This window comes from Diaporthe amygdali, assembly GCF_026229845.1.
Source record: "Diaporthe amygdali strain CAA958 chromosome Unknown NODE_17_length_903054_cov_64_435670, whole genome shotgun sequence".
Lineage (NCBI taxonomy): Eukaryota > Fungi > Ascomycota > Sordariomycetes > Diaporthales > Diaporthaceae > Diaporthe > Diaporthe amygdali.
This window is the reverse complement of record NW_026517037.1, coordinates 327,607-339,242: the sequence shown is the minus strand read 5'-3', so window position 1 is coordinate 339,242 and position 11,636 is coordinate 327,607. Positions and strand designations below refer to the sequence as shown.

General features: G+C 48.5%; 3 protein-coding genes across 3 annotated transcripts; 2 read left to right on the top strand and 1 right to left on the bottom strand.

The window, feature by feature from the left end:
• Positions 1–3,756: 3,756 nt before the first annotated feature.
• J7T55_005047 (uncharacterized protein) lies at positions 3,757–4,728 on the top strand (the record flags this gene model as incomplete). Its single annotated transcript, XM_053144407.1, has 1 exon — positions 3,757–4,728. The coding sequence occupies one exon, from the start codon at positions 3,757–3,759 to the stop codon at positions 4,726–4,728; it is 972 nt and encodes a 323-aa protein (XP_052992771.1).
• Positions 4,729–5,802: 1,074 nt separating this feature from the next.
• On the bottom strand, positions 5,803–8,197 carry J7T55_005046 (uncharacterized protein; the record flags this gene model as incomplete). The annotated part of the gene is made up of 5 exons (XM_053144406.1): positions 5,803–6,097; positions 6,217–6,263; positions 6,857–7,152; positions 7,266–7,914; positions 8,168–8,197. The coding sequence occupies 5 exons, from the start codon at positions 8,195–8,197 to the stop codon at positions 5,803–5,805; spliced, it is 1,317 nt and encodes a 438-aa protein (XP_052992770.1).
• A 1,121-nt stretch (positions 8,198–9,318) lies between these two features.
• J7T55_005045 (uncharacterized protein) lies at positions 9,319–10,271 on the top strand (the record flags this gene model as incomplete). The annotated part of the gene is made up of 2 exons (XM_053144405.1): positions 9,319–9,427; positions 9,511–10,271. 2 exons carry the CDS (start codon positions 9,319–9,321, stop codon positions 10,269–10,271), a joined length of 870 nt encoding a protein of 289 aa, XP_052992769.1.
• Between the last annotated feature and the right edge of the window lie 1,365 nt (positions 10,272–11,636).

Here is an 11,636-nt window from a genome sequence, read left to right as displayed (position 1 = left end):
ATCTCGGCATCAGTGATTGACAGGTACAGGTGTAGGCCTGAGGAGCGATGATGCAGAAGTCCTGAGAGCATCCAGGCTTGATGGTCTGTCTAATGCACTGCAGAAACTCGATCCGCAAGCTTGGGTAGCTTGCTGGCGTGGTCTGGCTTGGCTTGTGCCGCGCCGTCCCTAGACCTAAAATCGGATCGCCGCTGATACAGGGTCTGGCCTGTGAGGGAGTAAGTGAGTCAATTAGTGAGTGAACGGACCCAAAGAGCTCGTGGCAAGCCTGAAAGCACATGCGAGCTTGCAAGCTTGGAAGCTTGGAACGTGGCCCAGGTGAATCACGGCGTGGAACAACCACGCGCTGTTTCACACAGTGGCACACAAACACAGGCACGGGCACAGCCTGAACTGACAGGATAAGTTTGCGTGCCATCAGCCCTCAGCCGGCTGACGGACAAGCCGATACTGGACCGTCGGAGGACGTGGAGGCGGAGATGAATAGGGTGAGCGGGCTTGTCGGCATCTTGTGTAGCACGTGGCCGCAGCCCGCGGGAGTTGCACGCACGCATGGGCGCCGTGCTGAAGATTGGCCCGAGAGGCTCATCTTTTGGTTCGAGTGTTTCGTGTGAGCAGAGCCACGAGCCGCGAGCCACGAGCCATGGGCCACGAGCCATGACGGCATGTCTGAGACATTTCCCTGGGAGCTCCCGTCCTCCGTCCTGGGCAGCACAAACTCCCGTGGAGAGAGGAAAACGCCCGATCGAAAGACGAAAGAGAGAGCAACGCAGCAGAATCACGGTCGTAGTAGCAAGGTGAGTAATTGAGCTTCCTATCCCTGTCCTGTCCGGTCATCTGGGGAAGAGAGGCCGCAAGCAAAGCAAATGCAAAGCATGCAAGCAATCGAGCAGGCAGTTGGCTTCCGGGTCAGCAACATGTTTCTCCCCCCTGTCCCGTTCCTGTCCCACTTCTTCCCGGACCCCTGCCTGCCTCGGAGATGGGAGGAGGGCGGGCAGGCGGGCGCTCGATTCCCTGGCAGATCTGATGTCGTGTCGGTGGGATCCAAAAGGGCCCTGCAGCTGCCTCTCGAGAGCTGTCTCTTGCGCTGGCGGCACAAGAGGGACACAGAGCAGCAACGACCAGCTCGTGGCATCCGGGATAGGAGAGGAGAAGGGAAAAGAAGAGAAGGGAGCGACGAGAAATTAGAAGCGTGGCCACCCTTCTCGTCCCCTTCTACGCACATTGCGCGGCGGACCTGGGCCACGTCTGTGTCTGTGTCTGTGTCTGTGTCTGTGTCTGTGTCTGTGTCTGTGTCTGTGTCTGTGTCTGTGTCTGTGTTCGTGTCTCTGTCTCTGTCTGTGTCGGTTGTGTGTCTGTTGTGTGTGTGTCTGTGCATCCTCTCGAGCTGCCGAGCATGAGTTCTGTCCTGCAAGTCTGTGCCTGATTGACACCCGGAGCTTGAGCTTGAACTGGAGCTTGAGCTTACCTTTTCGCCCTGCCCTGCCCTGCCCTGCTTTGCTTTTTGCCCCTGCCTTGCTTTCGATCTGGTTGATGATCCACTCTCTTTTCCGTCTTGTTCGCGGTTGAGTCTGCGCCTGCGGCTGCGTGTGCGTCTCGCCTTGTCTCGTCTCGTCCTGTCCTGGTCTGTCTTGTCCTTGTTCGACTATTCATTCATTCAATCCTTCACCAGTCGCCGTCTTCTAGACCCTCGCCCACTGCTCCCGCCCTGCACTACAATCTAGACGCGCGCGTGTCCATACGTCGCTCATCCTCCTTAATGCAAAGCTTGGCCCTGAGCCTCGGACCCTTGCTGGAGTCGTCGCGGCGTCTGGTCGTCTGAGGTCGTCCATCCGTGGCCCTCCCTCTCTGTCCTCCACCTCCTACCCCCTTCTGCATCTGCCCAGTGCGCCGTTGTCCACCGTCCGCCGTCCATTCTTGTAGCTGCAGTGTTGGCAGCCATCCGGCATCAATTGACTTTGGAGCCTGCATGAGCTCCCAGCGCCAGGGGCCGGATCTGAGTTCTAAATCCAGAGGCCTGCAGTAGCTGCAGTGGCCACCACACCAGCCTGGTGTGGGCAAGGGCTCCCTCCTTACCTCCCTGCCCTTGAGCCGGCATCAAGGCCATCCTGAGCCCAACTAAACCTTGCTTGACGCCCTCCTCGGCCAGGTCCCTTGGCCAGGTCCCTCGACCAAGTCTGCCCAGCATAGTCGTGGACAACTCACCTCGCATCTGCACCACCATCATCCTCGGCCGCAGCATCAGCATCAGCATCAGCACCAGCACCAGCATCAGCATCGTCTTCTTCAACCACGCTCCTACAGCCCTACGGCCCAGTCCAGGTTACCTGCCTCTGTCTGCCTCTATCTGACCACCCCCCCCCCCACTTCTTTCTCTCCCTCCCTCTCTCTTTGCCCAGGTACATATTTACATATATGTACAGCTTGCTGCCCCTGCTGGCTTGACCTGACTTGACCTGACCTGACCTGGTTCCAAGGGCCAGGCCGCTCGCTCGCGTTGTTCCTTTGCGCTTGTTACTCTTGAGTTTCCATCTTACTCTTACCTCCTTTCCGGCCTTGCATCATAGTACAACCGTGGTGGTCTCTCGTGGTCCACTTCAACGTGTCCAACTACTTGTGCACGCGCGCACACAACGTACACATACACAAACCGTCCTGGTCAAGCACACGGTACGGTACGGCACGGCACGGAGCGGCAATATCGACACATTGTTATCCTGCTGTACCATCACCGGCGGTGTTTGCAATACGGACATATTTCACACGCGTTGCATTCGACCAAGAGCTTCCGACTCGACTCAGGCTCAGATCAAGGCTCAGACTCCCACCACAGGGGTTCCTTCGTTCATGCAAGCAAGTACTTAACCGGCCGCTCCACATACTACTACTGCTGCTGGTGCTGGTGCTGGTGCTGGTCGCGCTGCAACTGCCCTGCCCTGCAATGCACTGCAAGTCTCCTTAAGGGTACATCATACACTGCACCGTTCGCACATTCCGAGGTACTCATGCGGCTACAAAGCCCCCATTGGCACCCTTCATCTCCCTCCGTACCCCTGCTTCAAACTCAGATTCGCAACTCAATCTCTCTCGCTGTCTCTTGCGACCTTTCATACCTGCGAGGTCCGATATCGACAACAAGTCCTCCTCTTCGGGTTTCAGGCGGCTCAGCGAGGCTCATACAGCCCAGGAAGCTCCACCTGCACTCCGGTCCACTCATCCTCTTCAGGCCCAGGATCGATCCGGCTTTCCAACCTGCCTGCTCACCGCCTGGGGCTGTGGCTGGGGTCTCATCACGAGAACGTCAACACTAGCTCCCGCTTGAGGTCGACGAATCTCCCGGTCTGGGCCAGCCTCGAATTGCTCGGCCGCCATCTGCAGACGCTTTCTTTACTTGCTACAATTCTCGCCCTCCGCCACGGCAAACCCCAACTACGACCAGTGCCAATCGCCGACTTTGCTAAACAAGACAAAGATATCTGTCAGCCAAGGGGTCGCTCGTGCACTGTCGCCAACAGGTCTTCGGCACATATATACTTGCTGCACATGATATCATAGCTGTCGCCGTCACAACACCCCTTATGTGTCATTCGGAGAACCGCGGCAATTGTCCCTTTACCTCTCCTATACGTGGAGGAGACGTCTTGTCAGATTGTGGAAGGAGGAGTATGAATTCAGAGCCACCAGCGTTTCCCGCATTAACAGACAGCCAATCCGTCGAATTGCCGAGCCCGTCATTGATCTCCTGGCTCCTGGTCAATGGCATCTTCTGAGGTCGATCAAAAATTCCTTGGCAAGTTTGCCAAGGCAGAGGAGCAGACGAATCCGCTGCTCTCTTCGATTCTTTTCAAAATCCTTGGCCTGTCCATAAACCTGTCCCAGCACCTGGTCAAGGCGAGAAAACAACGTAAGCTGGAGCCCACGAGACCGACTGAGTCACTGGATCTCTACTTCCACATCATCTGGCTCGCACGAGAGGGTTTGGTTATGCTGGAGCAGTATGTGATCCCAATGGTGAACAGGCATAGCGAGCTGAAGGTGCTGGCCTACAAGCTACGCGCATCGTTCTATCACATTTTTGTGCTTTTCCACAATCAGCCGCCAGTGTCCTCGCAGTTCATGCCCACGCCAGAATCTGCAGGCACCTCGGCCATTCCAGAGCTGCCGCCATCGAAGATCGACAAGGGCAAGGGGATAGCAGGCGAGACCAGCTTACACTCGGTCGCCCCGTCATACTCCCATGGTGGGCCGGTCGCGCCGCCTCCGGGATTTGGCCCAGAGGCTCCTGGTGCCTTCCTGCTACCGGCTGGCGACTACCTTCCACAGGCGCGGCGTTACTTCGAGGAGGCCGTGATTCTCGCAGATCAGCATCTTTGGGGTTCACACTCTCTTCGCCTATCAGTCAAGACCGAGTACTCGGCTTTTCTCTACGAGTGCGCCCACGACGCAGAAGAGAGTCGAAAGGTGGCTCGCATGACGATTAACGAGGTCTACGAGGCGACCGAAGGGATCGATAACGAGATGTTCAACGATGCTTGCGAGCTGGTCACTGTACTCGGGAGGATGATGAAACGTGGGCAGCCTGGCTCGGGCAAGGCGTCGAGTACGGGTACGGCACAACAGAAGACATCACCTACAGTGCAGCCGGTGACTTCAGCGCAGCCGGTGACTACAGCACAACAACCATCTCCGCCTGTCACAGCGGCGCAACCGCAACCAGGCTTCATATAGCACGGCCCGAAGGCGCATTTGAAGATGAGCTCCTATACTCGACTATATAAAAATACCTATAATTTATAATTCAATCTTTGTATGTGACTGCACACTTCTATGCATCGTCATTTTGAGATTGGCGTGTTGATGATGTCCATGACCTACACTGTGGAGTGCGTGCATTTTCCATGCAAGGCCGGCTGTACAGAGTCAGTGACGAAGCACGCAACGGGGGGGTACTGTGGGCAGTGGGGTTCGACAATACGCCGCAACAATATTCACTCCCTTGCGGCTCTCATACTGTAGATCATATAGAGGCTGCTTTTGTGAGCCTCCACCTAGTTCGAAAAGGCGTTGGCAGGATATGGTTATTTCACCTTTTGCAGTCTGTTGTAAGATACCCCTGGGACTAGGTTGTATAGGCTACTGTTTACGTCTTGTTTTGTCTGGTCATCATTTGATTCGAACTGTAGTAGGTTCGTGGTAAAGTACTCAAACCAGTGGGCCTTGTAGTAGCTTCTTAAGTTTCTCTATACTCGTCGTGCTTTCCGACATATCTCATATAACCATGCAGGTTTTCATAAGCCGACCTATCTGCCACGGAATCACTGTCCATTTGTAAATTCCCGCAGTCCCGTCCTGGCTGAGCATGATCGGGGCATCCGCGCGCTTATTTCAGGTCAAAGTGAACTGCTCAGGCGTGTTGCACCACACGTTTCCTCCTCATCCTGCCATTGCCAGATAAATCATATTTGTCTGAGTAATCTTGTTGAAACGAATACCCAACCCTAATTAGTCAACTTTTATAGTAGGCGCATGCTCTTGTGAATATGCTTCTCAGCTTGTATTCGAGTTTTAGTCTCCAGTGACAATATTTCTGTCGTTGATATCAAAGCTTGAGTAGTAGTCATCAGTCGGCAGAAACACCCTCGAAAATTTGGAGACTATACCCCCCTGACTTTGTATAATACCTCAGTCGAGGTCCTGGCCCCTTGTTAATGTGCGCGAATAGATCATCGCAACACAGGTCCTGAAAAGACAATACCCTGCAGCTTCAGAGTGGCTTTCCGCTGTGATACTTCGCGAATGATTTTATCGAGGCTGCCGTGCTTCATAAGATACATGGCATACGAACTCCGGGGCGGAGCCACCGGTGAAAGTGTCGGTCCCATCCACAAACGCGTCTGGTAGATTGGTGCCGGCCATGAACATGTTGCTTTGGTGCGATCTCTCGTTTGGGGTCAAACTTGAAGCTTTGGCATGGCTCGCAAAGGCGTCTTGCACGTCCAAGCCAGATATATATGGTCTCTGTAAAACATGCCTTGCTGCTGCCATGTTCCTCATGACATTCATCTCTCTTGACATGTCATCATCAATGTTCTCGTCGCTGTAATTGATGATAATTTTGCGCTATCCTCCATTCTTTGCCTGCATCTCGAAAATGGCGGCAATGCCTTGCGACCCACCCCCGAGTGTCTTCACGAAGCTGAAGCCCGGCGCTCGTACTTGTCGTCCAACGCCAGGCCGCAAACGAACATCAAGAGCAGTCGGGGCTAACATGGGCACCTGGAGGCGCTTCGGACAAGACATATCGTGGGTGTGTTGAGGCCATCGTCCATTAGCAGGCATGGAGCCACAGGAACAAGGTCCGGTCAACAGGCTCATTAATCCTCGAGAAGTCCAGATATGATTGTTTGTCAGGATGTTAATACTTTTCTAACTATTTGTGCTAAAATATTCCAATATATAATGGCAGTGCTTTTGCCCATAAAACTTAGTAACATGTAAGCTATACTCTACCCTGGAGGTCAGATGAAAATTCTGTAGGAACACTGTGTGTTGCAAACTGTGAACTACTTAATCTATGCACAGCCCGTTCTTCATAAGCATCACTGACTTGCTACAATTAAATTAATTTGTGAAAGTGGCTATACGTTGTCAAAGCATAAAAGCTCAGCTGAGCTGTAAACGCATCTATCTTGGCTATGTTTTACAACTGAATTAGTAGCACAATTTGCAATAAAAAATAACAGGAACAACGGCTGTTCGGGGGTTTGAGACCATTGTGCTTGGACCAGTGCTTAGTGTCTAATATTTTTCTGACTAGTTTGACGTACTTTGACTACATTCTTTCACCACAATGTACCTCTAGCTCAGTCTGAATGTATTCGTACAGCTGCTCCTGGAGGTCGCGGTTCTGGCTAGCTTTAGAGCCGGACTCCGCCTTTCCAATTGGGCCGTAGTACTGTCCACTTTTCGCGTTCGGGCTGACAGCCGCCCAGATCTGGGACAGAGCACCTTTCTCAACCGGTGTGGCGAATAGTCTGACAGCAATGTGCAGGAAAGGCCTAAGCAAGAGCCCCTCCGAGGCGTGGTGGAGGTTGGTGGCAACGATGCCAGGGTGCACAGGGACAATCTTGACATGACGCTCCCGCTCAGCCACTGTAGCATTGAGAATTAGCTATCGAAGTACAAAGGAAGGAATGGCGAACAAACCACAGAAGATAATGCTTTCTTCTTAAAGGTCTTAAAATTGGGTCCAGGGGATTACTTACGGGCTTTAGCATAGTGGAGGTCGGCCAGCTTTGATATGGTGTACCTCTCAGTTGTTCCGCGATTGGTCATCTTGGTCCGGAACTCGCTGATCTTGTAGATATCGCTTGGCGCCCAAACATGCGCGGCAGAAGAGAGCATCACCATGCGTGTCTGGTGGTTGATCTTGGCAGTCTCGCGCATGATCGGCAGCAAATATTGAGTGAATAATGCGGGGCCTACAACGTTCGTGCCGAATTGGATCTCGTAACCATCCTTTGTGAGGCCCTCCGGAGTCATCATGATGCCAGCGTTGTTGACGAGAATGTCGAGACGGGTCTCTTTGTGAAGAAAATAGGATGCGGCATCTTTGACACTCTCAAGGGATGCAAGATCTAGCCTTAGAAAGACGATTGTATTGGCCTTCGGGTCAGCCGCCTGGAGCTCTCTAATAGCCTGCTCGGCCTTATCTTGAGACCTGGCTGCGAGATAGATACGAGCAGCATTGTGTGAGCTGAGCTGCTTCACTGTCTCGAGTCCCAGGCCTGCATTCCCGCCGGTCACAATAATAACTTGGCCATCGAGGTCGGGAATATCTTCGCCAGTAAACGACGGCATAATGGGCCTAATGGATACGAGCGATGTGGGAATGACGTGGAAGGCGAGAGGAGGCTGAAAGGACACACAAAGCAGTATCAAGAGAAGAGCGCCTACTTGACGTATTATAACAATCAAAAACAGGAGCCTTCGCCGTCCGTGAAATACAAAAGCACATGTGCTACCGAATTGGGTCGCCTGTGTACTAGCTATGGCAGCGGTTCAACATCAAGTTAGCCTGCGGGCCCAATAGAACCCTGGTCAGGGAACAGGGGCGTAAGCAATTTGCATGTTGATACGAGATATACTGTTTGTAGCTGCCGGGTACCTGTGGCGCGGGGCCGTTCTTGTCACACATAACGGTCCGTAACACTTGAGCTCATCGAGCAAGCACTGAGGAATTAGAACTTTGGTTCAGGGATACTGAGAAGAGGAAAGGCCGATGTGGTTTGCTGCGAAAGTTGTCTCGATATGGTCCTCGGAAAATGTCAAGCTAGGAGTTCACATGATGTCAGCGTTGTTAAGTAAGATGATGACAATCGGAAGATTGACGTTATCCTTGATACACGCCGCAGCAGGACGGACGGAAGGTTGAGATGATAGCTCCATGACCAGAACGTCACACTTCACCAGCGGTTAAGCCAATACCAGGGAACCGACTATGGTCTGGACCTTTTCAACATATAGTCTGGATAGAATGAGGCGGTCCGGGTGCTGTGATGCCCATGCGACCGCAGTAGGCTATTCAGTAAAAAGCCGGCGGTGAAAATGATTTAAGCTCGGATACACTCCGGGAAAGCTGCTTGATGGCCGAGACAAGGGTATCAACTGAAGCAATGGTGGCAGTAATAGAAGAAACATACCAAAAGGCGACACTGCGGCTTTCCGCAGGAGTATACACGCCTCTTTCCTATGAAACAAGGCCATAGAGCACTGTTGATATACTCCTGTCCTAGTGTATCCCAACCCCCCACGCTTGTCATGTTCGCCGAATCAGACTATCATCCGTCTTACGCCTAGATCCCATCTGCCTGGCAAGAGAAAAAAAAAACCACTTTCAGGAGGGCTGCTCGGATTCCACGAAGTAGCATCTGCCCATACTCCTTCCTGAGACCAGCGACAAGGTTTGAAATCCGTTCACTTTTTCCTGGGACCAGGGGTGGGAGTTGCGAGCTCTTGCATGACTCTTCATGTGGAGTTGCTTACGCCCCGGTCAGTCACTGATCATGGACTAGGGTAGAGCCGAAGGCCCCGTCCATTCTTGCTTCGACGTCCCCACTGATGGACACATGGTTGCAGGGGCGTAAGCAGGCCACATCAAGATCGCGTGCATGCGAACGCCAAATTTGCGTGCGCTAACTCGTTGACCTTTGATGGCCCGAGGCGAAGATTAGACCACCTCCCAGATTGCGACCTGGGACGCTCAGCAAGGTCATATTTTTCTCCTGACACAACGCTCGCGGGCTCTGCACCTTAGCAATGGCCCCCAAGGCTTCAGAAATCTGGGACCAGGGTGATGACTGGACTGGAATCGCCAGCTCTAAAGAGCGGCGGCGACGGCAGAATCGGCTCCACCAGAGAGCGTATCGTAAGTACTAACACTCCGCCGCGGAGGTAGCAGCGAGCAGATAGATTCGAGGATACCGCGCTTACCAGCAGAATCGAATCCAGGGGCTAAGAAGCGCCTAGAGAAGTTTCCCGATTCTCAGCCTGGGACAGGGCGGAATTTGTTCACGGTTGCTGGTCCTAGTACTCAAGTCGTCACCGAGGACTCGGCAATCTCACGTCAACTACAGCTCCAGCTTTTCACGGCTATGCCTGATCAGCTCCCAACGCTAGTCTTGGTCAGATGCACGGGTCTACACGATAGGGTCAAAGAATTCCTACAAAGGGCCTTCACAAATTGGGGTCTGAATCTTCCTTCCCCACATGACTTGCCACTCGTCACTCGACTGAATACCTTTGACGCCCTGGCCCGGAACGCACTTACGTTACGCATCCCTCTCGAGTACCTAGAGACTGACGAGCATTCCTCCGTGTTCAATTATCAAGGACCTCCAACTTCAAGCGAGCAACCGAGTTTGCCAGCAAATTTGCGTCCGACAGCCTTGCAGAAAGCCGTCACGCATCACTCCTGGCTGGACCTTTTTCCCATTCCAAGAATGCGTGATAACATACTCCGAGGCATCGACGCTGGAACGTATGACGAGGATGTGCTGTGCGATACTCTCTGTTGTGACTTGCTGAACTTTGACAAGGACACCAATGCAGCCCTTGTCGTGTGGGGCGAGTCATGGGATGCCACGGGATGGGAGTTCAGTGCCGAGTTCTTCACGAAATGGGGCGCTCTGTTGGAAGGGTGTACCGAAGTGCTGGAGACAACTAATCACTGGAGGCAGAAGAGGGGAGCGAAGATTCTTAAATACAATTAGAATTAACCAGAGCATAACTACAGCAGTTGCCAATAATTAAAACAGAATTTCAAGCCAATAGAGTTTTAACAAATTTAAAATAATTAATATTAAAAGATAACAATACCTTATTTATATTTTATAAATAAAACTAAATATATTAAATAAAATAAATAATTATAATAAAAAACTATAATTTATTTAATATTTTAATATATTAAAATTAATTAAAGCTTATTATTAAAATCTTACTTTATTTTTATATAAAGTTTTTTTATATAATTAATAATTTTTTTTAAATAAATTTATTTAATTTTTTTTAAAAAAAGTTTAATAATAATTAATTATTTTTTAAAATTAAAATATTTTTATTTTATTTTTATTTTTAATTAATTTTTTTAAAATTTATTATATTTATTAAAAATAAGAATATATAAGTTAATTAAAATAAAATTATATAAAAATAAAAATATTTTTTATTAATTATTTTATTTATATATAATTATTTAAACTTTTTATTTAATAAGTTTTATAAAAAAAATATTTATATTAAAAAAATAAGTTTATTTTTAATATTATTATAAAATATTAAAAATTATTTTATATATAAAAATATTTAAAGAGTTTTTAATTATATTATTTTATTTAATTTTATATTACTAAGTAAATTAAAAATAAAGTTTATAAAAATTTAATTATAATATATAAAAGTTTTTATATAAATTTTAAATATAATAAATTTATTTAAATATTATAAAATAAATTATAAAAATAAAAATAAAAATTTATAATATTATCACAAACATAACAGAAATAAAACTAAGGGAGTACTATTAATCCCCTAAAAGCGCAAATAAACCCTACAAGCTAATAGAGTAAGCCTAAAAAAATTTACTATATAATAAAAGCAAGTTATATAATAAAGTAAAAGGATAATTAAAATAACTAAAGCAATACTTTACTCCAAATAATCTAAATAATCTAATACTCCTATCGCTCTAAATAAGCAATACTCTAAATAAGCCGCTAAAAGCAATACTCCTATTACTTTAGCTAAAAAGATAAACTATATAAATTATACTTATTACTAATAAATAGTATTAGCTTAAAACAGCTTTTTAGTAATTAATTTAAATATTTACCTAAAATAGCTATAAAGCTTTTAATCCACTATTATCACATATTACTCAAAATATTACTACCTTAAACATTCCCTAAACATAAACCCACTTATTAAATTTATTAACTAAAAACTAACTATAATTATTACATTTTAACTGCTCTTATTTAAATATTTTATATAAACCTTAAGCAATAACTTACATAATTACTACCCTTACTTCAATATATCTTCCAGCCACACCCAAAAAAACCTCTAACAGAAGC